Source organism: Lutra lutra, chromosome 13 (assembly GCF_902655055.1).
Source record: "Lutra lutra chromosome 13, mLutLut1.2, whole genome shotgun sequence".
Taxonomy (NCBI): domain Eukaryota; kingdom Metazoa; phylum Chordata; class Mammalia; order Carnivora; family Mustelidae; genus Lutra; species Lutra lutra.
Window position 1 is genome coordinate 45283100 of NC_062290.1, and position 16935 is coordinate 45300034.

Sequence of the window (16935 nt, forward strand, 5' to 3'; positions counted from 1 at the left end):
CTTCAAAGAGGAGGTGGTATGCAGGCTAAGAAAAGCTAACCAGATGGACCAGGAGCAGAGAAGACATCCAAGGAAAAAATTAAAACAATAATAAAGGTACAGAGGTATGAGGGCTCACAGTATACTTCCAAAACTACAGTAGTCCTGTATTCCTGGGAGAGAGGAACAACAGGTGAGAAGTGCTACAGAGTAGGCTAGAATGGGTGGCAGAGGCCAGTCCTGGAAAGACCACAACACGCAAAGGAGTTTTCATCTGATGCTGCTTGTGACCGGGAACCCCAGAGGAGCTGAGAAGACCATGCATCTTTAGGAGATCACTCTGGCCACAATGTGAAGAGCAGACTGGAGAAAGCAGGGGCTGGGAGGCGGGGAGTGCCAGTTACTAAGTATTGTACCAGTTCCATCAAGATTCACAGGATCTTAAAGCAGGCTGGGGTGTCAGGAGTGGAGAACAGGGACTGAGATGTTTTCAGGTAATACTGCCCAGACTTGGAACATCTGCACTCTCTTCAGTGTTCACTGCTGTTAATGAACCAAGGCAAGCCTCCCTTTAGCTAAGTATTTCCAATGGAAACCCGGATGTTGGAAATTTACATACACTGGCGTGATTATAGCTGGACTGGTATAGAGGTGCGATTCATTTTGTCAGTTGGTTTGTCGGCTAACAGAGCTACAGAGGGCTTGGGTGAAAAGCTGCCCGGGGAAAGGCTGAGACTTTGCAGCTCAAAATGCAGCCCAGAGGGCCTCCTGTGAGCAGCAGCACCCCACTCTGTCTCTGTCTCCCCTGCCCTTTCAGTTCCGGCAGCTACATTCCAAAGACTAATGAGAACAAGGTGCAACATGGTTTAACAATTTTGATACATTCCTTAGCCAAACACAATTTCTTTAAAAACACATAGACTGCGTTACAGTGACTCCATCGGGCAAGACACATGTCAGCGTAAAAGAATGAGAATTTGGCAGGTATGTGTAACGTGTCGATAAATTAAACTCAGTTTATTTTCACAAAACCAAATGGTCAGACTTGCTCGTGGTTTCCTACCAAGGAATAAGAATTACTCCCAAGAGAGAGTAATCAAAGTGTAATTAGACCAGTCTTGGAAATTTTTTTTTAAACATACTATCCTTTCTTCACACATGGTTGCGCCTTCATTTTTAGCAAGGATCCTTAACCCAAAGAAATAGTAACAGGCTGTTCTAAGTTTGGGTCCTTCTGTGATAATGTGCAGTCATAAAACAGGTTTTGGGGTTTTTTTAAGGCAACCAGTTTACAGTTAAGACAAAATGTCCTCACAATGTACCCATTCATTTGTTCATTTAACAAATAATATTATTGCCTGTTGGTTTGGTCTATTTGAAATGCTGGCAAACAGAAAATCTATTTGCCAAATAATGACAATTTTTAGCCTCGGGCAGGAACTTACCACTCTAAGAATAATCCATCAAGTTTCTATTTGAATGAAAGACTTAAGTAAGAACTATTATGCCAGGGTGACTCCAAATTTTCAAAGGTAGCGAATAGTCAAAGAACAGAGAAGCAATGAAAGGATAGTAGATAAAATTTTAAAATAAATCAGACTAAAGAAGGACGGTAGATACAATTTTAAAACAAATCAGACTAATGATGGATGATATCTGCCTCAGAAAAATGGCATAGAAACTTGACCTTATGAAAAGTGACATTTTTTTTCTCCTGTGGCTTAACAGAATTGACATAATCTTCTCCAAAAAAGAATTCTCAACCATGTTTATAAAGATTGGAAACATTTTTACCTGGTAGTATCTGCAAAGTTTCAGTAAGATTCAATAATAGTAAGTGAGGGGAACAAAGTTGCCACATACGGTTGTGCAGGTTGTGTACTGCACAAGGATGACAGGATGACACATCTAAGGGGGTACTGTCCATTTCAGAGACATTGTCAATTTGTGTATTTTGACAATTTCTCAGGAGACAGTAGGTGTTGTTCCAACAAGCTCAGCATGACAGTTTTCTGACAGATGGAAATAAAACACATTGGAGAAGGGGTGCCTGTTTCTAATTTGCACAAAGGAATCATACAGGCTAACAGTGGCTGTGATGCAAAACTTATGATTACTGCATGTAACACAACTCAAGTGATTCTTTGGGATGAACTGCTACTTTGAATCAGACTCCCTAGTGTTTATTCAGTAAGCAAAAAATCACCACGGTGATTGCCAGGTGATTAACCAGGATGTTACTGAAGACAGTGTCATGATTCCATCACTATATAAGCCGACAATTTCAGCACAGAGAAGAAATGGGACCATGAGACCACACACCACACCCCTCAATTCAGGGCTGGCCCCGTGTTATCTCCCCCTCCTTCTCACACCCAGGGGGGAAAAAAAATGAACCCCACGATGGCAAAGTTGCAAGATGGCAGCAGCACCAAGATTTTGGTATGACTGATAAACCTTCATCATGACTATGGAGCTTTCAGGGTTTGCCACCATAGCACCAACTAGAATTACTTGATAGATACACTAAGGCAAAGCCAAGTGACCCACTGTCCCGTTCCACACACTCTCCTCAGGTTGCCCCCCGTGGCCAGCCTGCTGTGACTGCCTGCATTCAGTAATGCCTGGGGTGCGGTGGGGGTAAAGAAAGAGCAAGCATTCAAGAGTGTCTTCCTCAGGGACTCCTGGGCAGCTCAGTTGGTTAAGAGTCTGCCTTCAGCTCAGGTCGTGATCCCAGGGTCCTGGAATCAAGCCCCTTTTTGGGCTCCCTGCTCAGCAGGGAGCCTGCTTCTCCCTCCCCTCCCCAAAGACACTCCAACAGTTCCCCTTGAAAATGACCTCAAATTTAAATTTGCTCTAGGTACAGAGACCACGGTCAGGTCCTCGAGTGTATTTGGTGGAACGCAGAAAGAGCAGACAGAAGGAATGGGTTTTAGTCTCATATTGCAACTTCCTAGTGACAAAGTGACTCTGAAAGTGTCATTTATCTTCTGTGCTCATCAGTGTCTTCTTCAAAATGCGAATGATGGCATCTTCTCTTAAAACATGGCTATGAGGCTACAAAGTTCATGTAAAAACATTTTGAAACAAAGCAGAGAAGCACAAAGAAAGCTTAACAAAAGAAAAGCATCCGTTCAAACTTACCTACACATCCTACCCTCATGAGTCACCCAGACCCCCAAATGTCCTTCCAAATTCTACGGACAGCAAAAATATTCCTAACTAGACATTTAAGAATGTCTTATTGCACGTGTATTATGTTAGGCTATATGCACAAGACTAATAAAATTTCAGCTTACATCTGTACAGCAATCTATACTTTATTAAGTTCTTCCATTTACATTAAACCATGGCAGAGCTATGCATTTTTATATGCTGAATGTATATTTTATAAAGCACTTGGGCTTTGCCTAATAATGTATACACTATATGCACGTTCATTGTATATAACTAGGAGTACGATATTATTTAAATTATTACATGATGTATACTGCTGTGTCTTTACTTTTATAACATATCCACAGCCATATTTATGATTTATATGATGGTGAGCACTTTGTCAGGAATAAAACCCCTAATTAAAACTAGACTCCTATGGGAAAATAGGATTTGCTTTATGATGATTCACTTTACGCTGCTTTCCAGATCATATAGCTCCTCAGACTAGGGTCTGAACTGAACGTAGTTTATGAAAATAATTATTAAAGGAAGGTATAAAAACCTGTGGTATTCTGAACCTTTCCCCATGAATTCCAAAGTTTTTTAATTTTTAAAAAGGAGAAGATCGTTGGACTTTCAGCGCACAAGAAGTTATAGAATGAAGTTTTATTGATTATAATAAGGCCTGAACCATCTCTCCCAACAACTATCCTTACTTTCACGGAAAACGGCAAATATCCCACCACCCTCCTTCTAATGGAATCATCTGAGAGTGGCTTTGAGACAAGAAAAGTAACAAAACAAGTAAAGTGATGCAGAAACAAAACATTCTATGCCTCTTTCCTTTGCTACCCTGCTCTTTTCAAGTGAAACTAGAGAGCCAACTCCTCATCTGATACCAACGGACTAATTCAATTTAGCCCAAACTGAAGTCCTGTTTTATATATTAATACAGTTCTCACTGATGTTTATGAAAAGCTTAGAGATTTTTAGGTTATTGATGTTATCGGAACCTAAAGTGCTTCAATAGCCGTTGTTATTAATACAGATTTATCTTCAAGACCTTCAAAAATATACATTTAACTTCTAGAGATGACCAACACACAATTAAAGAACAGGAGCTATAGGAAAATTTACTTTTTTAGCCATCATACATGCAGACACACTCCCATCTCATTCTTCAAATGTTTATTTAAAAAAAAAAAAAGTCTGAAAGTGCTAAACAAGTCAGAAGCTACACTGTCACCCAAAGTACCTTGCGTAGAATATCAAATTCACTTTGGATCACGTTGAAAAAAAGTCATGAACCTGAACTATGTCCCTCAAAGTTTCTCAGCATGTGGGTGGCATGCAGCTTTTGACAGAGTTTAATTTAAGGGGCACAATAAGCTCTTACCTGTCCTAAAGTAACCTCTAATATCATGCCTAAAGCAGCCAATCCTTAAACCATGGACTGCCAACAGCTGGGGAATGAAAAATGGGAGGAAAGGAACTTTTTTTTTTTTAGTATATAACACATAGACAAGGCATTTCTTTACCTAAATTACCTCATTTAAATCTTAAAAAGCCACTTGGGGATGTATCATCATCTTCACTATATAGAGGGGATAGCCAATGGCTCAGAAAGATGAAGGAACTGGCCCAAGGCCACACAGGTGCAATGTCAGACGGAGGCCCACAGCTGATTCCAAACACCCCCTCCCACATGCAAAGAAGAATTCACAGATCTAAAGACCTTAATTTTTCTTCTAACAACCCCCCAATAACCCAGGCCCTACCTCCTGTAGCCTTCAATAACAGGAATTTAAAACAAAAAGTTAATAACCACTAATAAACTAACAGAAAGCAATTTAAACGATAATCCCATTTACAACTGCATCAAAAAGAATAAAATACCTAGGAATAAATTTAATCAAGGAGGTCAAAGTTAATCAAGGAGCATGTATTCTGAAAACTGTAAGACAATCAAATATATTGGAGAGGACACCAATAAATGGAAAGATATTCTATGTTTATAGATGGGGCAAATTAATACTATTAAAATGTCTGTACTACCCAAAGCAATCTAGGGACGCAATGTTACCCCCCATCAAAATACCAATAGCATTTTTCACAGAACTAGAATAAACAACCCTACAATTCATAGGGAACCATAAAAGACCCCAAAGAGCCAATGCAATCTTAAGAAGAACAAAGCTGATTTCAAAACACACTACAAAGTTACAGTAATTGCAACAGTCGGTACTGGCTCAAAAACAAACACATTGATCAAGGGAGCAGAGAATCAAGAATGCAAAAATAAATCCATGACTATGCAGTTAACTGATCAATGACAAAAGAGGCAAGAATACACAATGCGGAAAAGACAGTCTCCTCAACAAATAGTTCTGGAAAAAGTGGAGAACTACATACAAAAGAATGAAACTGGACCACTTTCTTAGACAATAAACTCAAAATGGGCTAAAGATCCAAATTAAAGACCTAAAACCATAAAAATCCTGAAAGAAAACATAGGCAGTATTTAAGAAAATCTTATTTAAAATTAGAAAATCTTATTTAAAAGATTTATTTATTTATTTTTGAGAGAGAGCACAAGCAGGAGGGAGGGAGCAGAGGAAGAGAGAGAATCTCAAGCAGGCTTTCCGCTGAGCATGGAGCTTGACAAGGGTCTCAATCTCACAACCCTGAGATCATGACCTGAGCCAGAATCAAGGGCAGATGCTCAAACTCAACTGACCCACCCAGGCGTCCATACAGGCAGTAACTCTTAAACATCAGTCTTCACAATAATTTTTTAATCAATCTCCTTGCACAAGGACAACAAAAGCAAAAACAAACCATCAGGACTATATCAAACTAAAATGTTTTTGCACAGCAAAGGAAACCCCCAAAATGAAAGGTAACCTACTGATTAGGAGAAGATATTTGTAAATGGTATCACCCATAAGGAGTTAATATCCAAAATATATCTTTAAAAATCTCATACAGCTAACACACACACACACACACACACACACACACACATAAACACACACACACACACACACACACACCCCACAAATTCCATTAAAATATAGGCAGAAGACCTGAATGGTCGTTTTTCCAAAGACATGCAGATGGCCAACAGTCACATGAAAAGATAGCATCAGTCATCTTCATGGAAATGTACTTCAAAACCACAATGAGCTATCACCTCACACCTAACAGAATGGCTAAAATAAAAAAAGACAAGAAATAACAAGTGTGACAAGGATGTGGATAAAAGGGAACTCCTGTGTGCTGGATGGTGGGTTTTTCAAAAAACTAAAAATAGAAACCCTGTATGACCCAGCGATTCTAATTCTGGGTACTTACCCAAAGGAAACAAGAACACTAATTTGAAAAAATATACACACCCCTCTGTTCGTTTCAGTATCATTTATAAGGTCAAGAGATGGAAGCAATGTAAGTGTCCATTGACAGATAAATGGAAAATGGATGAGGTATAAATATACAATGGAATATTACGTGACCATGAAAAATAATGAACTCTCCCCATGGGCAACAACATGGACTGACCTAGATGTGACTGTGCTACGTGAAATAAGTTAGATAAGGGAAGACAAAAACTGTATGATTTCACTTACATGGGGAATCTAAAAAACAAATCTAAACAACAGGCTCAGAAATAAAGAGAACAAAATGGTGGTTACCAGAGGGGAAGGGGCTGAGAGCATGGGTAAAATGGGTGAAGGGGATTAAGAGGTATGAACTTCCAGTACTAACTCAAGGGAATGTAAATTACAGTATCAGGAATATGTTCATAGTATGGTAATAGCTTTGCAAGGTGACAAGACGGTACCTCACTTATCATGGTGAGTGGTGTGTAACGTATGTAAGTGTTAAATCACCATGTTGTACACCTGAAACTAATATCGATGTCAACTACACTTCAACTGAAATAAACAGAAGTAAGGAAATCAATAGGTACCTAAAGGTTATCATACTTAACAAAGGCTCTCGGGTAAGAAGTTACCTGAAAGGCATGAGGCCTCAGCCTATTAACACATACTAATAGGACAGGATGGCTTTGCAGGTTATTTGACTGGCTGAGCGCTTCATCAAGAAATGAAAGCCCTAACTGACCTGGATACTTGCCAGAAAAGAGGATTCGCTTTAGGCTAAGGCTTCTAGATCTCATGCTCACAGAAGCCAGAACCCGGATGAACGTCTTCCAGAGAAACACAAGGGACTGCTAAATTTAAAAGTGGTCCAGGGCTGACATAGGGGCAGGAGCCTATGGAACCAGCAGAAAGGGATGCCATTAATAAGTCTTCCCAAAATACCAGGCAGTATTTAAACCTCGGAAGTACCCAAGGAGATAGTTATGATGGGTCACATTATCCCATCGATAAGGAAATATAGCTAAAAAGATTAATAGACTTGCCTGCTTCACCCAACGTACTAGTTTCCTGGGACTGTCCCAACAAAGTAGCACACACTGGAAATAATGTATTGTCTGAGGTTTCAGAGGCTATAAGTTCAAAATCAAGGCCTTAGCAGGGATGGTTCCTTCCAAGGGGATACGAGGCAGCATCTGTTCCATGCCTCTCTCCTAGCTTTGGGAAGTCTCCAGCGTCCCCTGGCTTGTAAACACTGCTCGCTCGCTCTCTCGCTCTCTTTCTGCCTCCACACAGTCTCTCACCTGTATGTCCGTCTCTTCCAATAAGGGCACCAGTCCAATAAGGCCTGCTCTAATGACCTCATGCAACCTTGATTACCTCTGTAAAGACCCTACCTCCGAATGAGGTCCCATTCTGAGGTACTTGTTTAGGACTCCCATGTCTTTTGGGGGCACGATTCCACCCCTAACACATAGCTATTAAGTAGACAGGCTGGTTCCAATTAACCAGTACTCTATAAAGCTGACCTCCCAGGGAGGCCAAGCCTGCTCCAGTGACAGAGCAGAGACTCCAAGCGAGAGGGCTGGACAGAGGCACAGGCAGCTAGAAGCAGGAGGAGGAAGGAGACAAGCACCTTGGGAGCACGTACCATTCTTCAGGTTTATTTTAAGAACCACCCCACACATCTGTGGAGAGCCTCTCTGTGACCACACCTGCTGGGTGTGTGGCATTTGCTAATGTCCCGCAGGAAACGCTGGGCCCTGTTGGCCTCAACCTCTGTCCTCCACCTTCTGCCCAGTGGTTTGACCAGAGTGGGGGGCGAGGCAGCACACAGACAGGTTCCTGTCATCACCACAGGGAAAGACATCACACCAGAAGACCACAGGAGAGAGGTTTCACGGTCGCTATGAAAATACAGAGGGCAGCGTGACTTTCCTCCCAATACGGGAGGCCTTCATGGGACCATGGGCTTTGCTGTGGGCAGAATTTCAAGGGAACAGGGTGTAAGACATAAATACAGAAGGTGAAGATAACCAACACCTACTGAAAACCTACACTGGGCACTCTCAGGGAAGCCACCACACTCCATCCTTAAAATAATCCCATCCACTTCTTCGCTTTCCCGGCTCCATCGCTGACGTGTTGTAGACGTTGGGGAGCGGAGGACAGCAGAGGGGGTCGGGATGAACAGCGGCGGCGGCTTCGGTTTGGCTTTAGGCTTCGGCCTTACCCCTACGGCGGTGATTCAGGTGACCAATCTGTCATCGGCGGTGACCAGCGAGCAGATGAGGACGCTTTTTTCCTTCCTAGGAGAAATCGAGGAGCTGCGGCTTTACCCCCCAGACAACGCTCCTCTTGCTTTTTCTTCCAAAGTATGTTATGTTAAGTTTCGTGACCCATCAAGTGTTGGCGTGGCCCAGCATCTAACTAACACGGTTTTTATTGACAGAGCTCTGATAGTTGTACCCTGTGCAGAAGGTAAAATTCCAGAGGAATCCAAAGCCCTCTCTTTATTGGCTCCTGCTCCAACCATGACAAGTTTAATGCCTGGTGCAGGCTTGCTTCCCATACCGACCCCAAATCCCTTGACTACATTGGGTGTTTCCCTTAGCAGTTTGGGAGCTATACCAGCAGCAGCACTAGACCCCAACATTGCAACGCTTGGAGAGATACCACAGCCACCACTTATGGGAAATGTGGATCCTTCCAAAATTGATGAAATTAGGAGAACAGTCTATGTTGGCAATTTGAATTCCCAGACAACAACAGCTGATCAACTACTTGAATTTTTTAAACAAGTTGGAGAAGTGAGGTTTGTGCGGATGGCAGATGATGAGACTCAGCCAACTCGGTTTGCTTTTGTGGAATTTGCAGACCAAAATTCTGTACCAAGGGCCCTTGCTTTTAATGGAGTTATGTTTGGAGACAGGCCACTGAAAATTAATCACTCCAACAATGCAATAGTAAAACCCCCTGAGATGACACCTCAGGCTGCAGCTAAGGAGTTAGAAGAAGTAATGAAGCGAGTACGAGAGGCTCAGTCCTTTATCTCAGCAGCCATTGAACCAGAGTCTGGAAAGAGCAATGAAAGAAAAGGCGGTCGATCTCGTTCCCATACTCATTCAAAATCCAGGTCTAGCTCAAAATCCCATTCTAGACGAAAAAGATCGCAGTCAAAACACAGGAGTAGATCCCATAATAGGTCACGTTCAAGACAAAAAGACAGACGTAGATCTAAGAGCCCACATAAAAAACGCTCTAAATCAAGGGAGAGACGGAAATCAAGGAGTCGTTCACGTTCACGGGACAAGAGAAAAGACACCCGAGAAAAGATCAAGGAAAAGGAAAGAGTGAAAGAAAAAGATAGAGAAAAGGAAAGGGAAAAAGAGAGAGAGAGGGAGAAGGAACGTGAAAAAGAAAAGGAACGGGGTAAAAACAAAGACCGGGATAAAGAACGGGAAAAGGACCGGGATAAAGACAAGGAAAAGGACAGAGAGAGAGAGAGCGGGAAAAAGAACATGACAAGGAGCGAGACAAGGACAAGGAACAGGACAAAGAAAAGGAACGAGACAAGGACAGATCCAAAGAGATAGATGACAAAAGAAAGAAGGATAAAAAATCCAGAACACCACCCAGAAGTTACAATGCATCAAGAAGATCTCGTAGTTCCAGCAGGGAAAGGCGTAGGAGGAGGAGCAGAAGTTCTTCCAGATCACCAAGAACATCAAAAACTATAAAAAGGAAATCTTCTAGATCTCCATCTCCTAGGAGCAGAAATAAGAAGGATAAAAAGAGAGAAAAAGAAAGGGACCATATTAGTGAAAGAAGAGAGAGAGAACGATCAAGCTCTACAAGAAAGAGCTCTAATGACCGAGATGGAAAGGAAAAGTTGGAGAAGAACAATACTTCACTTAAAGAGAAGGAACACAATAAAGAACCAGAATCAAGCGTGGGCAAAGAAGTAGATGACAAGGATGCACCAAGGACCGAGGAAAACAAAGTACAGCAAAATGGAAATTGTCAGCCAAATGAGGAAAACCTCTCTACCAAAACAGAAGCAGTATAGGACCGACAAATGCACCTCTAAACACACGCTGGAATAAAATCCAAAGCTTTTAAATCTCTCAACAAGATGTTAAACAGTGAAGAAATCCAGTTGAGCATAAAGATACAAACTAACAGCTTTTCTAGTTGTTAGGTGACTGTGTGGCCATCTTGTTCCAGAGTAAGAAAATAAAGCATGGACATCGTGAAAATGACAGGTGTTACCCAAACTCCTCATCTTCTAGAATCTGTGCATTTCCATGGTGGCTGACACACTTGTCATGTGGTTTGTTAGTGTTTGTCAAGAACCATTACAAATAAATGGGACATTAAAATCCAAATTTGTACTATCCTTAAAGACTGGAGATAAGCATTGGAGGCTCTTTTTAAAAACGGTAGTTGCTGAATTTTGTATTGTTTTACTTTTTTTTTAATTTCGATATATACAGATTTGATGATGTGCTTGAAATCGGTGGAAATATATATACATCCTTGTAAGTGCAGAGTATGTAAGAAGTTTTAACATTTACTTCACAGGATTTACGGTGATTGTGTTAAATTCTCACTATTGTGTTTTCTTTTGCTCACTGTTTAGGACAACAGGTTTTTTTTTGTTAAAATAGTTTTACAAACTAAAGTTGCTTAAATAAGTGGATTAACAAACAACTGACAATGCATGCTCCTGTTCTCTCTCAAAAGGAAGAGCACCCGTGTTGAATACTAATAATAATGTATTAGTATTCAGTGTTTAGAATCATTGGGCCTCCCCACAGAGTAAACATTTCTTTTTGAACTTTCTTGACATTTCCAAGCTTATTACAAATAATACTGCAGTGTGTGTTGTCAGCTGTAGGTGGCAAAGGTGCCATTATAAAAAGAAAACTGGGTTTTCAAAATGGGCTATGGGAGCACAAGCTGAAGCTTTAGTGCCTTCTACAATGTGGTATGCTGTTTTCTAGAATTTTATATGTGCTAGTCATTCTCGGTTCATATGGAACATAGATGGATATCCCACTCACTCCCATAGAGAAGGGTGCAAGTGTTATGTCAGAAGAGCTTCTTAAGTAGTTCACCTAACAAGAGGGAAGTCCTGTTTTCAAGAATGACTTTAGAGCTTAAAACAACAATGCAGTTTTGGGACCATCAGTTTTATACTGTGATAATTGAAAATGAAGCACGTTCGTTCTTTACTTAAATCAGAGCAAACACTTTTATTGTCTCCATTGGATGGCCTTAATTATTACCTCTTAATCATCTTCTCATAAATGATGTGCAGAAATTCTATGTAAAAGAGAACACATGAGGTTATTTGTTTTAAGGATATGTTTACTTGAGTTTAAAATATAGGTCATTCGTTACTCTTAGGCTCACTTTCTGCAGGAAGTATGCAAGTAGGAAAACAACATTGTTAATATTTTCCCCCAAAGCCATAACTCATAGTTTCAGATATCTTTTCATTATTGTTTTGTTCCCCCTAAAAGTTGTACCTTTTAATTAGCATGTTATTTAAAAAATCAAGTATCATTATTTTAATGCAACCTAATACAATCAAATTACTCCGTTGCCTTACCTCATGGGAAGAGTTACTTATAGATTTAAGAAGCCGAGTAGCCCATCAGTTACTTGGTTTCAACTTGAGTTTTCTTTTAATGTTAATACTATTGAAACTTAAGTATTTGGTAGAGAATGGAAAGAATTGTCCTTATTGCAATGAAGCCTGGTTTGATTATGAAGCTGCTTAGTTACTCTTCATGTGTTCAGAATAACTGTGGTTTTTTTTCCTTTTTGTCACTGTGTACATTAAAATTTTTGAAAATGCTTTACTATGTAAAGTATAGATGGTCATTTTAATCATTCAGCCACATACGGTTGGCTGGTAAACAGCTTATTCTGATACAAGAATGCTTGGGTGCATATGGAAAGATTGCAAAGGAGTGGGTGTCTTGCACCAACAGCTGTCTTATTTATAATATGTAAGTAGAATAGAGCAAATGTTTGAATCTTTGTTATTTTTAGTACCATTTCTCTAATAAAGCTAAGTATTTTAGAGGAAAAAAAAAATAATCCCATCCACAGGTATTACTATCTCCAATATAAGAAGCCGAAGCCAGGGAAATTTCACAGGGAGGGATGAGACCAAAATTCTAATGCCCAACCAACCAAACCAACTAACTAGGAGATAGTTATGATGGGTCACATCTTTCTACAGATAAGGAAATAAAGTTGAGATTATCCTAATCCAACCCCAAACATTCTAGACAGCACAGGACCCAGGTAGGGGGATCTCAAGACATAGGAAACTCTAAAAGGAGTGAAATCAATTCATCTTCTTATCATCTGGGTCAGTAACACACTTCCAAGAGTGTGGTCCAGCCTGCAAATATCACAGGGATCTTACTCCAAAAAAATCAAGTCTGTTCAAAGTCACAAGTCTCAAATAACGTACCCTAGCCAAACTCGAAAAACAACTCGGTGATATATAAAAATTGGCAACTTCCACAAACAGAAATCATCATGTAGACAGCAAGGGTGGCTGTGCCTATGTGGGTTGTTTGTGTCCATGTGTTTTTACATGCACATTTCTGCCTTTACGCCATTAAAACCTAAGGAACATTTTATGACAACAGCGTGCCACATACGTAAAAAATGGATAGGTTAAAGTTACTGTTTTCTTAGGATCTGTCTGGCATTTGACAGCCACGCACCAGTGCACTATCTGGAAAGATTTAGGACCTCTGCTGTAAAATTATTTATTAGTTGTTATTTATACTACGTGCTTACTGGCAGACCACCCAGCGCTGTAACAACAGAAGCAGTCAGGCTGCATCTCTCCAAAACAAGCAAAGGACCACAGGGGTTGCCTTTGGGTGTCACCACTGAAAGATGTGGCTTCCGGCAGGGAAGTATGTTCTCTGTTTTGAAGGTGCTGCCATCCTTAGACCAAGTGAATGGAAAATGCCTGGGCTCAGCAGGATTGGGCTCTGTTCTGTCAACTCTTAAAGGTCAGGCAGCTCCAAAAATCTTTCACATCTCTTCAGAATCCTGGTTTTTTTTGGTTTTTTTTTTTTGTTTGTTTTTTTGAGGACTGGGATCAGTTAGCAGTTGCCCAGAACCCTTGGACGTGATCTGGGGCTAATCTCAGCACCTGGAGTCTCTGGCTGCCAACATCTTTTTGACCCTCCCCATTTGGCTTGAGTAAGCTAATGAGACATATTTGAACACTCTTAAAGGCCTCAAAAGAAAAGCTCATTATACAACACTTAGTTTTATTAAATATGTCAAGGTTGCTATTCCACTAGACCATCCAAGAAGGGATTGAGGTTTTTTTTTTTTAGAAATATAGATATTAATTATAGTATGCCTTATGCCAATTTAAATAAGCAAAAAAATAAAGCAAACTTCTGCCCTCTACCCCCTCCCCAACACATACATACACACACACACACACACACACACACACACACACACACACACACACACACAATCTTCAGGATTTTGTGGTTATTTTCCTTCGGTGATTTTTCTAAAAATGTAATCAACCTAATACAGATACGTAAATATCTTCTCCTTCGGTACATGGGATGATTCCACATTAATGCCCTCATTCTAGTGGTCAACAGGTCTCTCCCAGGCTATGCTGACATCAGCCAAAATCTCATCATGGAATAATTAACTCATTTAGGGAGCTCCCTGGTAGCCCAGCTCAGTTGCATTCTTCTGAGAGTGAAGTTACCTGTTCAACCATGGTCCTCTAAGTCTACTAACTGGCCTGGAACTTCTGATTCCAAGACCTGCTCTCCTCCCACTAAGGCAGGGTGTTCTCCAGGCTGGTAGGAGGGAGCACAAAGGGATGGGGCTTCCATGTCCTTCCAGAAGCACTGCTCCTACTTAGTGATTCCCAAATCTGACTGCATCCCAATCACTTCTGGGAAGCAAGTCCCACCCTAGGCCTAGTGAATCTGTCTACATTTCTGTAGTTTTTTTTCAAAGCTCCTCCAAGTAAATCAGGTTTAGAAATTACTGCACATTTAGGGTGGCTGGGTGGCTCAGTCAATTACGTGTCTGCCTTTGGCTCAGGTCATGACCCCAGGTCCTGGGATCAAGCCCCGCATAGGGCTCCCTGCTCAGCAGGGAGTCTGTTTCTCCCTCTCCCTTGCTGCTCTTCTTTCTCCTTCTCTCTCTCAAATAAATAAAATCTTTTTTAAAAAGTCATTGCACATTTATACTAACCACTCAAGAGTTCACAAGAATCAACTTCAACTTCCAGAGACAAGAAAAACACTGGAGGCAAGAGTGAGACCATTAAAAACAAAGAACGTAAACACATTATTTTTCTCTTAGAAAAGGAAAAGCAGGGGCGCCTGGGTGGCTCAGTAGGTTAAGCCGCTGCCTTCGGCTCAGGTCATGATCCCAGGTCCTGGGTTCAAGCCCCACATCGGGCTTTCCGCTCAGCGGGGAGCCTGCTTCCTCCTCTCTCTCTGCTTGCCTCTCTGCCTACTTGTGATTTCTCTCTGTCAAATAAATAAATAAAATCTTTAAAAAAAAAAAAAGAAAAGGAAAGGAAAAGCATAATATAGTTGGATGTTGCAAATGGCCACATTATTCCATAAAACAAAGAGAAAATAAGGGACAATAATCAAAATAAAATGACTTAAATCAGGTATTTTGAAATAAGAACATTTGAACAATTTAAAAATAAAACTCATAGGGCGCCTGGGTGGCTCAGTTGGTTGAGTGACTGCCTTCGGCTCAGGTCATGATCCTGGAATCTCGGGATCGAGTCCCTCATTGGGCTCCCAGCTCCATGAGGAGTCCACTTCTCCCTCTGACCTTCTCCCCTGTCATTCTCTCTCTCACTATCAAATAAATAAATAAAATCTTAAATAAATAAATAAAATAAAACTCATACTTTAATGCCAGCTTTTCCTTTAAGTTTTTATACATACAAATTTTGAAACATACCCAAAAGTAGAGGCACTAGTTTAATAAGTACCCAAATATCATCCATTCTCCACAATTACCTAGATTTTGCCATACTTGCTTCATTAAACCCCTCCGTTGCAGAAGTAGTTTAAAGTAAACCTCAGAAATCACATTGTACATTCTTAATATGCATCTCTACAGAAGAGGCATTTGACAGAATTCAACATCCTTTCTTGATTAAAAAAAAAAAAAAAAAAAAAAAACAAGAAGAAACCCTCAACTTAAGAATAGAGATGAAAGAGGATGGCATTGGAGGACCCTAGGCTCACCTAGTTCCACAAATAAAACCAGGTAACTATCAAGTCATCCCAAATACCCCCCAGAAGTTGACCTAAAGACTAGCAGAACCAATCCCATAACTGAAGGCAAAGAGGCCACATCAAAGAAGATGGGAAGTATAGAGGTATAGTTGGGAAGAGACACAGATGGTAGCCAGGTAGTGGTGAGTCAGTCGTGGTCACAGAGACCACAGAAGAAAGAAGACTAGCACACAGGGAGCACATAGATTAATGAATTCCCATAGCTACTGGCTTGGAAAGCAGGAGGGCCCCAATTTGCTGGATCCTTGCAACCAGTGGGGCTTAAAGCCTGGAGTTTTAAAAGTCAGCGTGCTTGGCTTGGGGAGAGGCTGGAGGCATTGGGTCTGCTCCTGGAGAGAAGGCAAGTAAACTAGCCTCAGACAAAGGGCACAGGAACAGTGATCTATAAAGTACCGAGGGCACACAGTGGCAAGAATATCTGCTCATCTCAGAGCACATCCCAGAGAGGCAGCATTCATGGAGATTCTCTTCCAGAACAAAGGAACTGGCCATATCATTTCCCTCCCTTCTCCCTCTCAACATAAGCACAGGACCGCCTACAGAAACCAGCACAGCACCAGCACTCACTAACTAACCTGCTTACACCAAGCCCCACTCCCCCATGTTCTGGTGGAACCACCCCTCCCAGTCAGGCTGGCCTCAGTCCCAGAGCAGGGGGCCCCTTCCCACAGAAGAATGGCCCAAACCCCTGCCAGTGCCACATCTCCCAATGCAGGAGTTTTGCAAGGCCTCAGCTCCAGGGGCAGCAGCAATAGGTCTCATGCACAAAGAGACTAGAGCATCCTAGTTAAAGTGTGTCATGTTTAGGCCAGGGACCAAACACTGCTCACAACAGATGGAAAGAGCCCCAGAGATGACTCACCTGAAGGCTAAAGCAGCCAGGGCAAAACAGCAGAGCACACACAGCACACACTGGACACACTCCCAGAAGTAGCAGGCCCTGGGGACCAACCAGGGGACACTACACTGCAGGGAGGGCACTACGGGACCTCCTCTTCATAAAGTCATTACCCTCCAGAACAGGAGACATATCTGACTTTCCTAACACAGAGAAATAGGCAGACACT

At 41.4% G+C, this 16935-nt stretch overlaps 2 protein-coding genes across 2 annotated transcripts in view; one reads left to right on the forward strand and one right to left on the reverse strand.

Moving 5' to 3' along the window:
• Positions 1 to 16935, reverse strand: part of SAXO1 (stabilizer of axonemal microtubules 1) — a 107646-nt gene that overhangs the window by 57644 nt on the left and 33067 nt on the right. The gene's annotated exons all lie outside the window — the stretch shown is intronic.
• On the forward strand, positions 8701 to 11285 carry LOC125083868 (splicing regulatory glutamine/lysine-rich protein 1-like). Its single transcript, XM_047700854.1, is given in 2 exon segments — positions 8701 to 10012; positions 10015 to 11285. Coding segments are annotated over 2 exon segments (1881 nt in total). The 5' UTR covers positions 8701 to 8704; the 3' UTR covers positions 10588 to 11285.